A 17,003-nucleotide genomic window follows, 5' to 3' on the forward strand; every position below is an offset into this window, starting at 1 on the left:
GCATGATAAGGTGGGGCCAGGTTTCACAATGAACTCACCCGAAACTCTGGCTGATTGGGACCCACACCCAGTTTCACACCTTGGCTCAGTGGATTAGAGGATCATCAGGGGGTCCTTTTGTCCCTCTGTGGGGGGAAACTCCCACTAGGTTTATATCTGGGACTCTCCACCATTTGACCTTAGAACTGAAGAAGCTTCTCGGATTAGAGGTGAAACGTCTTCAAGTAACTAAAAGAAGTCCAGACGCTTTTCTTTGCAAGCTCCTTTGACTACGATGACCTGGATGACTGAGAACCTTCACAGACATATTAATCTAACACTACAATAGAATCATCACATCTGTGCTGGAAAAGGGTGCATCTCTAATTTAAGTATATCAAACAAATGCTAAAAAAAAATAATTGAGATGAAGGATTGGACCATAATTTGCACAAATGTAGTATCATGCACGCTGCAGCTGTTTTTCAGTTTTACAGAGGTGAATCATAGGGACGAAGAATCTAGCCCTCTAGCAGGCTGGGGTGTGTGCCATTGTTGGTGTGCCTTTTTTTTTACATACAGAACAGTAATTCTGCCCAGCGAAATTGTCAGACGGTCCCTAACTCGGGTAGGCAGAGTAGTTGATGCTGAATCGCCGAGCAGCAGCAGCTCGCACTCAGTCCGTCGCTGCAGTCCAACAGAGCGACCGGTTATCAACATCCTCTCCGCGGAGCTGTAACGCTATGTGGGTCTGAGCTGATGGTCAGCGGTTCAGCCACGGCACGACACCACGGTGTTTCATTTGTGGACATGAGGACACCTGCTACAGCGACTCCTTTCAAAACGTGGACCGGGAATCCCGACAGGCATCGATTTTCGACGAGCATATGAGAAAGGTGGTGATGCAGCAGAGTGGCTTCCACACAAGAGACCGCCTCTGTCAATTCGCAGCCAGCCAGCTAGCTAGTGCTAGCCTTGTAGCCAAATAGCTAGCACCTGGGCAGGCTGAGGGTTTTAAAGCTCCGTCTTTACAACCTCCGGGGTAGCTCAAATGTCAACGGACCGAAACGCGTATGTCGGGCTATTTGTATTTATTGTGTGGGTTTCCCCCTGAGCGTTGACAGGAACTTTATTTTCCTTTTTTCTTTCCATTGCTAGCCAGTATTAGCCGGGTAAGTTAGCGCATTTGCTTGTTAGCTAGCGTTTTGTATTGGCTAATCACCTCACACAGGCTGGCACTGTCACAGAATGAACTTGGTATTCTGCGTGGAGACGCAGCTCCATACCAACATGATGGAAAAGTACAGGAAAAACAGGGCTCTGTTAACACTGTCTAGCGCCAACCCCGCAGGCTTTAGTACGAATAGCAATGTTTGTCTTTAAAGGGGTACTTGCTTCATTTCCATCCATCCTTTACATTCGCACTTGGAGCAGCTGCTGAGCCGAATGAGACATTTGCCCCACGTCTTCTTTCCACATCTGCCGGCACGAGGGAATAAAACCCTTATCTTTTCCAGTATAGCCCACGGGTGTTTAATAGGTGGGTTGATATTCAGATGTAGTACAGCACAGAAAACAGGCATGCAATGTACTTAGAAAGCGCGGCTTACTCCCTTTTTTTTGGCTAGAGTTTGGAACACAACTGTGCATTGTGTGTTACTTTTGTGCTTTTTATCATGATACATGTGTGGTAGCAAGAAATACACCACTGCAATAAGATGAAACTGTAGAAAGAAAGCTGTGCTCACTCTGCAGTGGCACTAAAGCCAGTATGCGTAAAGGACACTTGATCGAACAGATACTACACAAACTCTTGATACCTTAAGCCTCTTGGAAAATCTATCATTTTTCTCATGGCCAAAGGACTAAGTCTTTTGTGTGTGTTTGTGGAAAGAGAAGGAGAGCGAGAGACATCCTGAGGTATTTATTTTCCAGATGACATGTTGTTAAAATCACCATAGCAAGCCAAGAGGATTGTTTATTACTCTAATATATCAGCTCTTGCTTGATATAAGACATGCCATTTACTTGAGCTGTCACTTTGCTTTTGATTGTAATTCAGAGCTGTTTGGCTCAGTAGAAGCCTGTCAGGGAGAGTGCATGGTGAGAGGATACTAGTGGTTACAAAAGACATGCTGCCAAGGTGGAGAAATGACAACTGAAGGAAAGACTATAAAGGACATCAACTCGTCTATCCTGCCAGTGCATAGAGAGCATTGACTATCTAAAAAAAATGGTAAAAAAATGAAGGAAGGAACAGGCAAGGTTTTTCTACAATAGTGTTTAGTCTGTTAAATATGCTCTCATTTGATTTTTTTTGTCTCCTAACTGAATGCCTCTGTGTACTTTTTTTCAGAACTATCATGGCCATGTTCCTGCTGACAAGTCACCCTGTTACTGAGGGATCTCTGCCTTTTTTGGTTTCTGGACCTACCAAAGCAGGGATGAGATAATAAAGTTAACCAGTCGGTGCATGCCGCTACAGCAACCCGTGGCACCTGTGAAACCCACCTTACCCCATCCCCAGTAAAGTCAATTTCAAACGGTCAAAAGATGACAACGCCGGCTCTACTACCGCTGTCGGGCCGCAGGATACCCACTCTGTCGCCGGGTGCCTCCTCCTTCCCGCACCATAGGGCCACGTTGAGGCTCTCTGAGAAGTTCATCCTCCTCCTCATCCTCAGTGCCTTCATCACCTTATGCTTTGGGGCCTTCTTTTTCCTCCCAGACAATTCCAAGCACAAGCGCTTTGACCTGGGCTTGGAGGATGTGCTTATCCCTCATATTGACACACCCAAGGAGGGCAAGCACGCCTCAGGACAGGTGATCATACATGGACAGGGAGGACACGATGAGCACAGACACAGGTAAGGGCCCTCAGAAGTATTGTTGAGTGTAGAAAAGAAAGAGCTTAATTAAAAAAAAAAAAATATATATATATATATATTTCTGTGTGTATTTGACATTGAATAAGGAGATCAGAAACAACTGGTTTTCTTACATATTAGTAAGTACTTAGTTTATCTTTGGTTCTTTACATAGCTTATGTCATTCAAACAGGTGTCTTGACACGTTTTTTCAAACAATCTGACGCCTCTGGATGTGTGTTACTGTTTGCCAAGTGATACACGTCAGCACAAATGCTCCTTTCATTTTGTTCCGTATTCCTTTGCACAGCTGAGTGTGCTCTGTGCTCTCTCGCCCTTTGTTTCTCCACTAGGTCTAATGGTTTTAGTTCTTTAACAGCAGGCATTTTATCACCTTGGCCTGAGTTTTGCTGTTTTGTCCCGCAGGCAGACATTGTTGAACTTGATGATCTAGAACACACAGGCTGTTTGAAAAGCCTTAGTGACTGCTTAAACAGGCTTGGAAATTAGTGTCAGCAGTGAGCTACATACTGGTCACTTTGGGCTTCAGTGTTGACATTTATCATTTGTTCTGTCCAGCTATCGTTCTGAGGTGCTTTCTCCCTCCTAAATCAGGGTCAGTGTTTGGTATCTCTAATAGTGTTGTGCCTTTTGGAATGCAGTGCTCTGCACAAGGTTCATGTGCATCTATCAAATGATATCTCAACTGACTCTGGAACACTGACAGAAACATTTACTTTTTTTAAAATCAGTATTTAAATGATAGAAAAGAAACTAAACCTTGTATTTACCTAATTTGTACTGCTGTGTTCATTTCAGAGCAGTGTGAGTGCCTCTGCTGCATTCATTTCTAGTCACGCCAGGTTCTCTCATAATTTCTCTCTGTTACCAGGCTGCAATCTGTGGGTTTCACTGTGTACGTGTACATATGAGGTGGGAAGGGTGGAGTAGAACACGTAGTGCAACACCAGAAGTGAAGATAGAGTTAGTCAGGTTAATGACAAGTGGTTTTCCAAGTGTTTCCCAACAAGCGTTCATCCAACTAAGATGGAAAAACACCATAGAACACTAAATGTATGTAGATCTCATGGCAGGCTTGATCTCATGAGAGTACTAGCATTTCTTCTGCTGAGTTCCAGCTAAATTACCCAACAAGCACAGCTGTGATCCTCCTTTACTGAATAACATGCTAAAATGGACAGAAAACACAAGCTAGTGAAAATACACATAGATTCATTTTTAACATGCTGTTTCAAAATTACACTGCACCGAACAACTGTCTAACAGTTGTAGGCAGTTTCCACTGCACATGCTGCAACGGTGCATTTTCACTGTTTCAATCAAAGTGGCTACACCGTGCGTAAGATTAGTGTGTAAGAAGTGGGAATATGCTGCGGAGATCTATTTAGCAATCACAAAATCAGACCAGTCTGAGGAATTGACACCAAAATCCAGTTAACAGCCAGTAGATAGTGACAGTTCCACAGTGCTGTGCTGTTTTCAAAAGCTAAAAACACAACAGAACCCATGAAATAAATCCTCAAGTCTTGTTTTCCTGTTAACTAACATAATCTTAAGTAGAACGTGCTCTTCAGGTGTATCTACTAACAAGCTCTGCTACACACATGTTCCACAAACATTACTGTGCTTTCAGTGTAGCCAAAGAACTAACAGTAGTTATTGTCCTTCTATTGGAGTGGTCTTTCGCTGGCATAACTCATTCACGTATGAATCATTCAAGCACATGCATATTATTTTGCAGCCACAAAATATTTATGACATGCATGAGTGCCAAAGGGCAGGTGAGAAGAACAATTTCATAGAAAAGGTCATCTGCAAGCTAGTAACGGACGTCATTAGTTTATCTGAAATCTTGGCAGGGTATTACCAAGCAGTTTCTCCCACAGTTTCAACGTTGCATTTTGCCTCCTTATTCCCTGTGATGCCCGTTCATATTTTCATTCTGAAAGCCTTTCTTTCAATGCTGCCTGCTTGAAATAACGTAATTGCTGTTGTCCAACGACTCAGACAAACAGAACAGGCAGTGCTGGGCTCAAATGGTGCTGCGTATTATCAAGTTTTTTTTGTTTTTTTTAAATGTCGAGGTGGGAAACTTGGAGTTATTCTTGCTTCACCATAAGTGGCAGTCATGTTTTGCTTCAAATACTTCTACTCTACTCGTCACTGAGGTCTTCTCGACTCTACTCCTATATTTCATTTCTGGGCACGTCCAAAACAAAATGGTCCCCAGGATGTTCCTGGGGACTAATTTACAAGTCATTTGAACGAGACAGGAAAAAAAAATCAGACTAGTTAACTAGTGTAAAAGGCAGAAGACGCTGGGCGCAATCTAACAGACAAGGATAAACACTGACCTTAGAATAGCTGTGTATGAATTTAGGAGTCATTTGAGACCATTAACGGATTCCTCAACATTCAAATCTTGTTATGAATGTTGGTGAAATGTGCAGCACTTTGTGCCGTGTATACCGCTGGGGCCACACAGTGTCAGATTAGTTTGATAAATATTTGCTAGCAGCAGTAGCCCCTTTCATGGCAGGCTAGCATCCACGTCTGTGCATAATGTGGTTACAAATTACTTGGACCACTTCAGTGTGGTTATATGCCAGTTTTCTCTCACACAGCCAACATACAAAAGTTCATTTTCTTCATCAATGTACTGCAGAGCTGTGGTGTTTCACGCAGCTGTCATCTTCTTACTTTCAATCTGTTTCATTTCAAGTTCCCTCACAGAGAGCGAGGGGGTCTCAGGCATTTGTCAGGGCTGCAGCACTAGTTGGTCTCAGGTGGCGTTGTAACATCTTTGAACCAACAGGTAACTTAGTAAAACAACAATAATAGATTTAACCGACTAGTATTTCTGGTGCCTACTAGCAAGAGTAGCAGTGTATAAATGTCTTGTTGACCGTGCACATGCCTAGTGTGAACGCAGTTAGTCTTGTGAACTGTGTCACTATAAAGCTGGAACATGGGAGTTTTACATATAATTAAACGTGCGTTACATTTAGGCCTTTCCTAATTTGAACTAGTAGATGGATAGTTCAAATTTCATCACCTTGGAGTATGTTATACATATCAGTATGTTTTAGTAAATCAGAATTTGAAATCTGATGTCTGCTTAAACACTTCCTCACTGGTGTGTCGAACTGGATGAATTTTAAATCAGCTGCGAGCGATTGGTTTTCCAGAGCTACAGAGGAACGTGACGTAGCATCAGACACACACAGCAGTATACTAACTGAGGTTATCGTCGTGGGGGATAAACTTAGCTTCTGAGAAAGTCAGATAGAAAAAGAAACTTGACATTCGCAGGAAGAATTATAGCCTTCAAAAAATGGATTGATATGCATTACAAGGGCTCGGCAACATTGCTTTAAACTTCCATGCTGCAGGCTTGAAATAAATCCCATTCAACGTACTCTTCATGTTTTGGGTAAGCTGTTTAAATGAGATTCCAGTAGGTTCAGTGTGCAGTCACAGATGGCAGAAGGCATTTCTTCTTCTTCTTCTTAATGAACTGAATACTTTTTTTTATATTTCTTTATTTTTTTATAGCCTTTTTCAGCTTTGTATTCAGATTCATGGATTTTTAATTGCTTAGTGAGCAACTCCTTGGAATTAATAACATGGCTGTGAGCGAGGGGGAAAAAAGCTGCACAGTTATGAGCATCTTCACTGCCATCCATTTTCAAGGATATACCAAGGACAGAAAAAATATAAATACGTTGCTTCACATTTGACGGAAATTAAGAGGAGTATATGAAATGTGATTAAAATACAGCCACTGAGATGTCACTGTGTTTTACAGAGGAAGAGTAATCGTAACCTTCCTGTCTGGAAATTAGTTTTATGCAAATTCAAAGTCAGGAATATGTGCTCCGTGTATTTTAACCTTACACAAGCATTCATGTGAGGTGTTTTTATCCTCTCCACCCCTTCTTATAAGAGCTTATTGAAATCTGTTCAGTTTGCTTGTTGGTGTAGCTGCCTCAGCTGTTCTTAAAGTGGTTATTGTGTGCTCCAGAGGACTCTGGGTTCAAACAGCCTCAGGAAAATGAGGTGTGCTAGCATTTAAAGAGACCCGCAGGAACCCAAACACGCTCATAATAATTTCACCTTTGCTTTATTCGGCCGCAGAAACCCCCACAGAACCAGTTCTTTGTTCACGAGCTCAACCTGTTAATAGTCCTGTAAAGCTTATGAGGGAGAAAAGGTTATTAATCTATGCTGGTATCCAGCCATTGAATTTTTGGAGAAACGAAATGTAACGGGGAAGAGGTATGTGTAGCCTTGCTCACATGGTGCCGGACTGAACATTGAGTGTTGGTTTTTGTAAACACCCAGGAGGAGTTGCGCTGCTTCCAGGGTTTCCCTTGGTTTCTGTGGGCTTATTCAAAAACAAGTTAACTTTTAGTTTACTTGATGTTTTTCGCTTTGGTAGTTACATAGCATGACCAGTAGGTGGGTTTGCAGGTTAAATTGGTTTAACTGGACCCTTATGTGACTGATGAGCTCTGACATGCCTGAGTTTATTGTAGAGACATAAGAAGAACTTGTTAAGCTTCTAACATTTTGAAAATAAAAACAGCCCATAATAAAATAACCCACTTAAGAGTTGAAAGTTGCCCTGTTGCTGTAAATACGTGTCACTGAATATAATGCAAGGCATCGTAACCTTCCTGTCTGCAAGGCATTATTTTCTGGTCAAGCGTCTGTATTTTGGCTAGTATGATGCTTCGGTGATTATTTAGCATCTTTCAGCATAATTTTGAGTTTTCTACCTGAACAGTAGAGGGTGTTTCTCTGCTGAGGTTTTCAGATCAGCACTGAAATAGTTGGCTTTTAAAACTGAAGATATTTTAGATCTTCCACCCGTTATCTTATTAAAACTATGCTGAAGACAAGTAACAAGATGCTTAACAGACATTAAAGAATGGAGTTGTTAGATTGGTGGAACATTCAAGGAAGTTCTTTGCATTTCTGTTCTGACTTATACCATGGCTGCTTAAATCTTTCGCCTTATGTAAAGATCCTTTTGGTAAATAGACATTTAAAATCAGAATGGATGTTTACAAGTTTAAGTCTTAGGCTTTGCTGTTTGAATGCTCGGCTATAAAGCCCAGTTGAGCTCAACATACTGTGAGGCCAGTAATGATCCTGCCTTGGGTTTGTTCTGTTCTGGCTCAAACAACATAGGACTAGCCAGGTGCAGCACTGTAATCTGTAAAAGGGGCAAGAGGGCATGCTGGCAGAAGCAGTGACATTTTATCAGCTACAGTAGAAATGTAGAAGTCAGAGAAAAATGATCCTTATTCTAACCCTTTATGATCACATATACAGACATCCTGGTTGGTATTTAGTGTTGACTGGATGGATAGTGGTTTTAGGTATTACAAGACAAATTTAAAATGTGTTTGGACTTTAAAGAGGTGGTTGAATAACAAAGCAGACTGAAAATATTGCAGAAGGGATCAAGAAACTGTGATGACATTTTAGATGAAACCATTTATAATGAAAAATAATGAATTGTCATTTTGCGCCTTATTGTTTTGTTGTTGTTGTTGTTGTTGTTTTTTAGTTATTATTATTATTATTATTATTATTATTATTACATATGATCAGTTTAAACCTTATTGGCCATCCCAATCCAACAAATCTATTCATTTATTCTTGGTGTGAGTAATAATATGATTGTGTTGTCCTGGTTTGGACATGAACATTCATACTGGATACTTGCCAGGGTGTCCAGTGGGGTTTGACAGAAATGCCATCTGCCACCAATTTTAACCTCTATTTGGCTGTGGTCTTCTCCTTTTTAGTGAATCTACAGTAAACATTTATGAGGAAAAATGTTTATAATGTGTATCTATATTTTCTTAGAGCAACACATTTTCTTTCACCTGGACAAAAAGGCATCTTTTTTATATTATAATGAAGATTTGAATTCTGCCTGGTCCATCCAGGCCTCCTGTAGTTTGGGAATTGCCGAAGTCAGTACTGCAATAACCTGTCCTCTGAATGATTATTTGCCTTTATTGTCCGGTAAATATCAGATCATCTATCAGTAGCTCCTTCTGTGGTTCAGTGAACCTGCCTAGGCATCCACATGCATTTTGGCACCTTCCTGTCTTTTTCCATAAAGTGTTATATAAAAACTAATAAAAAGGGCTTGTGTCTGGAGGTATTAGGTGCACCATCTGTGTAGACTATTTCAATCTCCCTCTCCCGCAGTGGAAGATGTCATTTCTTTACTAATCTCACATCATGAGTGTCATATCCCCATGTCACCAAACACGGTTGCAAGAAAAAGTTTCTGTACACTTTGGAATTATTGGGTTTTAAGATTTAATTTCTCTTAAATTGTGATCTAATCTTCACCTTCAAGTCTCAAATATAGACAGATGCAGTCAGACTGAATTCATAACACACTAATAGGGCACACTTCAAAACACTGATAAAATTATGCGACCTTGTTATGTGAATTTAGTAACTCACAGAACCTTCTGCAACACTTCTGGACCACTCCTTACAAAACTTACAAAACTTTATTATTAATATTAGCGATTGAACAGCATTTTCAAACAATCGAAAAGCATCTCAGGTGGGTTAATTGGTATATCCAAAACATGAATTTTTATTTTTGTCCAATCATACCATTATTGTTGATGTCATTTTGTGCTTTGGATCATTGTACATTGCACCAAAGCTTTCCAGTTTATTAAATTTTGGACTGCTGCTTTGACATTCTGCTTTAAAATGTCTTCATACAGTTATGACCTGTTCATTTCTTTTTCTCAATGATTTTAAAATGTACTGGTCATGACATAACAAATCACCCACAAACCATGATGCTCCCTTCACCATGCTTTAGAGTTGGGTAACTGGGTGGGCTGAGGCCATTTGATCAAATTCGGTCCAGAAAAGGCTGTAGCTTGTTTAATTTAGTTTATCTGAAAAGATAGGTTTAATAAATAATTTTTACCTCAAAATCTGTAAATAATAAGGCTAAATGATGCTAAGAGGTTGGATACCCATATTAACAAAAGGTATTGAGATTACATTTTTTGCTATAATTGGCAGGCCTATTGGCAAGGATATTAAAAAACAAACAAAAAAAACAAACAAAACAAAAATTATTTACAAAATGCAGAAGAGTCTTTGTACATTTCAGATGTATTGCCTTAAATCTTTAATATAAAGTATTTTTTTTCCATAGAGGACAGAAAACCAGTGGTTACAATGGCTGTAGAAGTTCCTGCAGGTGTTTGGCTCTTCTTCACCTCATTTAAGAGGTCAAATTGTTCTCTTCCTGTGATCTTTGCAGGACTCCGACCCCTGAGGAGAGCAGTGTGCCTGCTGATTTTCCTTTGTTTCCACAGTTTGTCTTATTGTGGCTTTATAAACACCTCATTGGTCAACTGTCATTCATTCCCTGTCAGCTTCATCCTCTTTTGTTTTGTTTTATTTTTCTGTTTTGGACTACAATTTACAATGTTCCTTTTTCAGTGAATAATCCCTTAAGGACATCAGGAAAGAGTTTATTAAAGTCACAGAGCAAAGGGAGCTGATGGTCATTTTCCCATAAACTTCTATACTGGAAGTCTCTTTTGCAGCCAGTAGAAGTAAAATGTAAGGTATTTTCTTATTAGATTCTGGAGCTGGAAGCATATTCTGTTCTTGTGCACTGTCTGAAATGATCAGGCTTTGTGAATAACCAAACTTTGTAGAAACAGGAGTACGTGCCTTCAACCTCAGAATCCCCACTTGTATCACTGAAGTTAACTTTCAGTGAAGTTGTACTTTCTGGACTGGGGATTGTTTATTGATTAGAGTAAATACTTTTATTATACAACTACAATTATTAGTATATTATAGGTACATAAACCTTTTCATGCAACTGAAGCTAAAAGCAAAGTTCAGAATGCTTTGTATTAGATCAGCGGTCCCCAACACCCGGGCCTCGGACCGGTCCGTGAGTCGTTTGGTACCGGGCCGCGAGAGTTGAGGTTTAGGTGTGAAATGTATGTTTTTCAGGGTTTTTGTCAGTTTTCAGCGTTATTTTGTTATCATTTTTATTGTTAACTCGGTTTTCCTGGGTCTTTTCACGTGTGTTATCAATAAATCTTATTTTTTTCGGTACCGGTACTAGTTTTATTTTGTTGCATTTATCCGCAACACCTTAAAGGCCGGTCCGTGAAAATATTGTCGGGCATAAACCGGTCCGTGGCGCAAAAAAGGTTGGGGACCGCTGTATTAGATGACTAAGTTTATTAAATTGTCTTTCAGTTTGGTGGTGAATGTTTTATTTAATATAGCATGACTTTTACAGTTAAAGTTGATGTGAAACCATTGTTATGGACACTCCCTGATGTTCTGTTAGTGTTATGTAGGGCTGCTCGATTATGGCAAAAATGATAATCACGATTATTTTCACTGAAATTGAGATCTTGATTATTTGACGATATTTATTTAACAATAACAATGTATTGAATAATGAATTTAAAGATTGTCAAAAAATAATATAAAATAGTGTGCAAATACTGATAACAGTGCAAATGTTTGCAATATAAGAAATAAATGAAAAATGTAAACATCTATGTTTAGTGAACTTTGCAGTGTTGCTCTGTGGTGCAGCTACGACACTGTAGCAAAGTTTACACACTATGTCTACTTGATCCACGTCTGACTCCGCGAACCCATATTGTTTCCACACCACTGAAGTTTTTTTTCACCTCTCTTTTCAACCAACAGCAGTCACTCTCCTCTTCAAATAACTTCTGCTTAGCTTTCCGAGCTTCCCTCGGGTCCTCTTAATCAGCGGTCCCCAACCCCCGGGCGTCGGACCGGTACCGGTCCATGAGTCGTTTGGTACCGGGCCGCGAGAGTTGAGGTTTAGGTGTGAAATGTATAGTTTTCAGGGGTTTTATCGGTTTTCAGCGTTATTTTGTTATCATTTTTATCGTTTACTTGGTTTTCCTGGGTTGTGTGTTATGAATAAATCTTCTTTTTTTCGGTACCGGTACTAGTAGCGATGGGTACTGGTGTTCTGACATAAACGGTAGTAACCAGATCGAAAAGCAGCGCACATTTCGGTGCTTTATTTCGGTGCTTTTTTTTTCCTGAGCTGTGATACACTTCTAGCCAATCATTTTACGTTTCCGAGGATAGTAGGCGGGGCCAGGTACGTACGTTCTTTTAGAGCAGAGCTACAGATTAAAAATGTCCAAGGCGAAGCGGTCAAAAGTCTGGCTGTACTTCACAGCAAAAGATGCAAACTCAGCAGCCTGCAACAAGTGCTTTAAGCTGATACTGTGATACTGTCAAAGGAGGTAACACCTCGAATCTGATGAAACACCTGGCGACGCATAGCGTTTTTTTTTTAAAAGCCCAGAAATGCGCCGTATTTGATAGCTTGCTGCGAGACCTCACACCGAGCGCATCTACTGCGGGTGTGGTGCCTGTTATCAGACCCGGAGCAACATCCCCAAAAACACGAAGAGGAGAGTCCTGGCCCCTAGCCCTGCCAGTGTAGCAGAAATGATGACTGATGATGATGGAGCAGCAGCCGTTCTTCTCTGCGTGAGTAGCTTAATGTTGTTCGAGTGTAATTTACGTTGAGTAGGCTAACCACGTTATTACATTAATGCATGTACTGTAAGGTGAACTAGCAAACATCATCATAGCTACATGCGGCTGTCTTCTTGTTTGATGGCAGATACTCCCTTCACCCTGGCCAAAAAGGCTAAAATGACCAAAGAAAAAGAGGGAAACTGCTAAACATGAGAGGTTTTTGGATAAAGTTTGTGTTTTTTCCATTGTTTAAGCACTGCTTCCAGCCAAGAATGATACCATATATGCCCCATAGCTGCAGAAAAGGCTAACATTGTTATCTTTTTGCAAAAACCAGCTGAACATGAGAGGTTTTTGGACCAATTTTGTGTTCTCCATTCTTTAAGCACCGGTTTGAGCACCGGCACCGTTTCAAAAGTACCGATTTGGCACCGGTATCGGATAAAACCTAAACGATACCCATCCCTAGGTACTAGTTTTATTTTGTTGTATTTATCCGCGACACCTTAAAGGCCGGTCCATGAAAATATTGTCGGGCATAAACTGGTCCGTGGCGCAAAAAAGGTTGGGGACCGCTGCTCTTAATTGTTGTGACACTTGTTCGAAATGCAGAGAGGTGCGCTGGATTTGCCACACGGAGCAGCGCGAGAGTAAAGCACGAGGGAGAGGCTAATAATCGGCTCAGTTATTTTAAATGATCGTTGAAAGCCCAGATCGTAATCGTGATTAAAATTCGATTAATTGAGCAGCCCTAGTGTTATGCATCAGTTTCTGTTTCAATTCTTCAAATGAAATAGTACAACAATACAAGTACAACACAAGTAGTTTAATTGTGAACAGTGTTATGAGACAAGTGAGTTTATGATTCAGACACACCTGTAAGTAGCAGAAAATCTACAGGTACAACCTTTTTGTACTGCATCCCTCCAATGGATTTTAGTCATGTGACCACTAGTACCTTGGTTTTGCTACTTATTACATTGCCAGTTATTGTTAGTGTTGCAGGGCCGTAACTTTGCTTTTGCACTATGATAGGGCCATAAATCAACATAGCAGCGCAGCAGATCATATTTAAGGTCCAAGCCAACATAGGAGCACCTTTATTTATCACGTTTAGTGTGATATCATTCCTGTGTCTTCATGCTTAATTTCCCTGTCAGCTGCAAAGTAAATCTCTGTAGTTTTATTTATTTATTTTTCTTGTGTTTGTGTGTATGTGTGCGTGTGTTTATGCCTGGTGATAATCAAGGCGTGCTTGTTTGTATTTGCAGGCCCACCTATCACAGAAGCTCGTGAAACCATCCGTACTGTTTAGTGGATTTAACAGGGGTGAAGCTATTTAATAGTGGCTTCTGTTGTTCAGAGCTAAAAGGAAAGCAAAGTACCTTGCCAAGACAAAATGGGTTTTTTACGCGTCAGCAAACAATGTAGAACAGTTATAAAAGTTAGATCTAAAGCAAGTCGATGGGGCTTCAAGTTTTGAAGCTAAAAATGGACCTATAATGGCCTTAAGCCTTTAACAACAGTGTAATTTTCCAATATTTTGATTGCTTTAAGAAGTCTAACAACCGTAGCTGAATGATGGTCAGAAATTCAGCTGCAAACGGCCCTGCTTGTTTTGCAAATAGATGAAAGAATTGATTTTGTTTTGGCCTATCAGTTATGTTAGAAGCTGTTATATATGGTTAAAGCAGCTGCTAATTCTGCCTTTCTGTCTAAAATTATAGTTGTCAAAAAAAATGTCTCTCAGATACTATGTAAGCTGATGATAGCCACTTAAACATTAGAAATTACGTGATAGTCACAACCCCAGCCTTAAGGGGTCACAGGCTAGTGTACTCCTAGTGCTATCTCAAGTCCAGATAATTGGAAGGTTTCTGTCAGGAAGTACATCTTTCTAATCTGTATTTTTTTTTTTTTTTTAAAAAAGCAATTGGTGGCCCCAATTGGGGGTCCCCCCCCCCCTCCCCCAGGTGTTGGTATTAAGCTTTAACTCTAGTATTATTTAGTATACTGTAAACCAGTATATTAGGGCGTGAGTACCCTCTTGACTGTTTTCTCAGTCTAAGTGTGGTTGTGGTGTGTACTGCCTTTTTTAAAAGTAATGATCACTGCGGTAGCAGCTGCCTTGCAGCCAGTATATTTGATTTCCAGTAACTCCAACATGCTCTCAAATTCCAGCTTGCTAGATTCAACATTTTTGAATACATTGACAATGTTTAATTTCCCTTATATAAAAAAAACTGTTGGTGCATATAAGATGAAATTAAAAATTAAAGTTACAATTAAATAACTGAATGTCTGAATTGTTTTACAGTATCAAATGCGCCTTCAAGAAAGTCAAGAAAATACTTTAAACCCATACACCCGTCTGCTTACAGGTTCTTGTTACTATTCCCCTTTAATGTTTTCACCCTGTTGCTTTCAGAATAGATTTCAAAACATGCAGAATACTTTATCAAATGTAAGTCCATCCTTGAGATCCATGTTGACGAATGCTGATGCCAAATGATTTGTCTGTTGTCCATAGATTTCATCTGCTAGTTGTATTAAGAAGTGACTAGACTGCAGAAATACAATGGACTTCCATCAAACATGACACTGTTGCTTTGGAAAAGGAAAACAGTCAGACTTGCTTAGTGTAAATTACATTTTCTGTCTTTGTTTCTTTTTTTAATTTTCCATTTTTCATATCATCGTAATGGTATTTTGTTTGTAGACGACAGCTGCAGCCCTTCAGATTGACTGAAGTGTAAAGTCTGGGTGTGTGAAACAGAGATTTCAGGCCTTGTTTCTGTATTGTTTGTTAAACCAGTTTTTCCATATAACTTTTTAGCAATACGTGCCAAAAACACAGCGTGTGGTTTCTTTGTGTAGTATCCCTTAAGTTAACAGGAGGAGCAAGTCGGTGAATACATGCATTTACTCACCGGCATAGGTTGAGTATTAAGAAATATGAAATAAATGGTTAGTCATATTAAAATGATTCCATCACGTATCACTCAATTGCAGTAACAAATGAGATGATTTTGCACTGTATTATTTATTTTATCTGGTGTTCAAAATGTCTGAATCCATAAACTTTGAACCTTTTATGTATTTTGTAATATTTAATAGTAATTTCTGAATGGAAAAAAACAAGGTGTTTTTCTTGCTAAATTGAGCTTTTGATTTAAGCCTCATATTGGCAAGAGTAAGTCATACAAGGTGCATTTAAAAAAATGCACCTTTTAATAAATCAAAACAGAGGAATTCAGGAGAAGTAAGAAGTGTGTTTTAAGTTGGGGCTGAATGTCTCTTAGCTAACGGTAGACTGTTATACACCCCACATGGATGTTTATATGATTATTCTGTAATAACAGCATGGCATTAGCCTTTACGTGTGTGTGTGTCTCTGAATCACACACCAGGTAAAATTGATTTATAGTCTGACTGATACAGTCTAGTTGACTCACAAATGACAATTCTCTCTTCACCACCTCTGTAGTGGCATTTTCAATGGATTGCATTTATATAGCGCTTTTCGAGAACCTCAAAGCGCTGTACAATTCCACTATTCATTCACTCTCACATTCACACACTGGTGGAGGCAGCTACAGTTGTAGCCACAGCTGCCCTGGGGCAGACTGACAGAAGCGAGGCTGCCATATCGCGCCATCGGCCCCTCTGGCCATCACCAGTAGGCGGTAGGTGAAGTGTCTTGCCCAAGGACACAACGACTGTCCGAGTCGGGGCTCGAACCAGCAACCTTCCGGTTACAAGACGAACTGCCAACTCTTTGAGCCACGATCGTCCCATTTTCAGCATTTCTTTAAGTGATACAGATAGTGTATGGGCTAGATTTTTTTTTTTCTTCTGTTTTTTTTTCTCGACCAGTTTCTACATTTCTTGGTGGCTCTCATGTAGCCGATGCTGCACAAAGTCAACATGATAACAACGACATTTGATCACTAACAGGCAGTTCAACTGTTGATGGCTCTGATCTAGATTTTTCCTGGAATAACTCCCAGACTGAATCTGGCAAATCACTGGAAATTAGCAGCAAGCCATCATCTTTGATAAGTGTGTGCATCCAGTGTAACTGCATGGCTCCCCACGTTAAGAACCGGGCTGCTTTACAAAGGGTGGATTAGGTGTCCTCTTAGAAAATCTCCTTATGGCAAGTACAGATCTGTGTGTGAGTGTACTTCTGGAGCTGGTTAGGTAAAAATGATAAATTGAGTTTTGAATGTGTTTTTAAAAAAAATGGAGAAAATGGGGGAAAAAAGGGTTGATGCCTAAAGACAGACTGGCGATTATTGCTGTCATTAATTGCAGCTCAGCATTACAGTGGGGCAGTGATTACTAGGGGTGGGAATTGATAAGAATCTATTTGGATTAAATTATCAATATCACTTATCAGTTCGATTTGGTATCGATTCTCACTGGCTCCGCTTTGAGAGTCATCGCTGAGTGAGGGAATCAAAGACATTACATACTGCTAATTGATTGCATGATGTGTGGTCAAATGTTTGTGCATGTTGGAGGTCTTTCCAGTTATTTCTTTGATGTGATCAGTGTTAATTG

General features: G+C 40.0%; 1 protein-coding gene across 5 annotated transcripts in view; it reads left to right on the top strand.

Moving 5' to 3' along the window:
* Positions 1-570: 570 nt before the first annotated feature.
* The window catches only part of man1a2 (mannosidase, alpha, class 1A, member 2), a 138,078-nt gene continuing 121,645 nt past the window's right edge, over positions 571-17,003 (top strand). The window contains exons 1-2 of one of the 5 annotated variants that reach the window (XM_005745265.2): positions 571-875; positions 2,336-2,846. In XM_005745265.2, the coding sequence (XP_005745322.1) occupies positions 2,533-2,846 (314 nt within the window). In that variant the 5' untranslated portion in view covers positions 571-875; positions 2,336-2,532. The other 4 variants (XM_005745268.2, XM_005745266.2, XM_005745267.2 and 1 more) reach the window with 4 other exon arrangements.

Source organism: Pundamilia nyererei, unplaced genomic scaffold (genome assembly GCF_000239375.1).
Source record: "Pundamilia nyererei isolate P.nyererei 1_Seehausen unplaced genomic scaffold, PunNye1.0 scaffold00157, whole genome shotgun sequence".
In the NCBI taxonomy this organism is placed as follows: Eukaryota; Metazoa; Chordata; class Actinopteri; order Cichliformes; family Cichlidae; genus Pundamilia; species Pundamilia nyererei.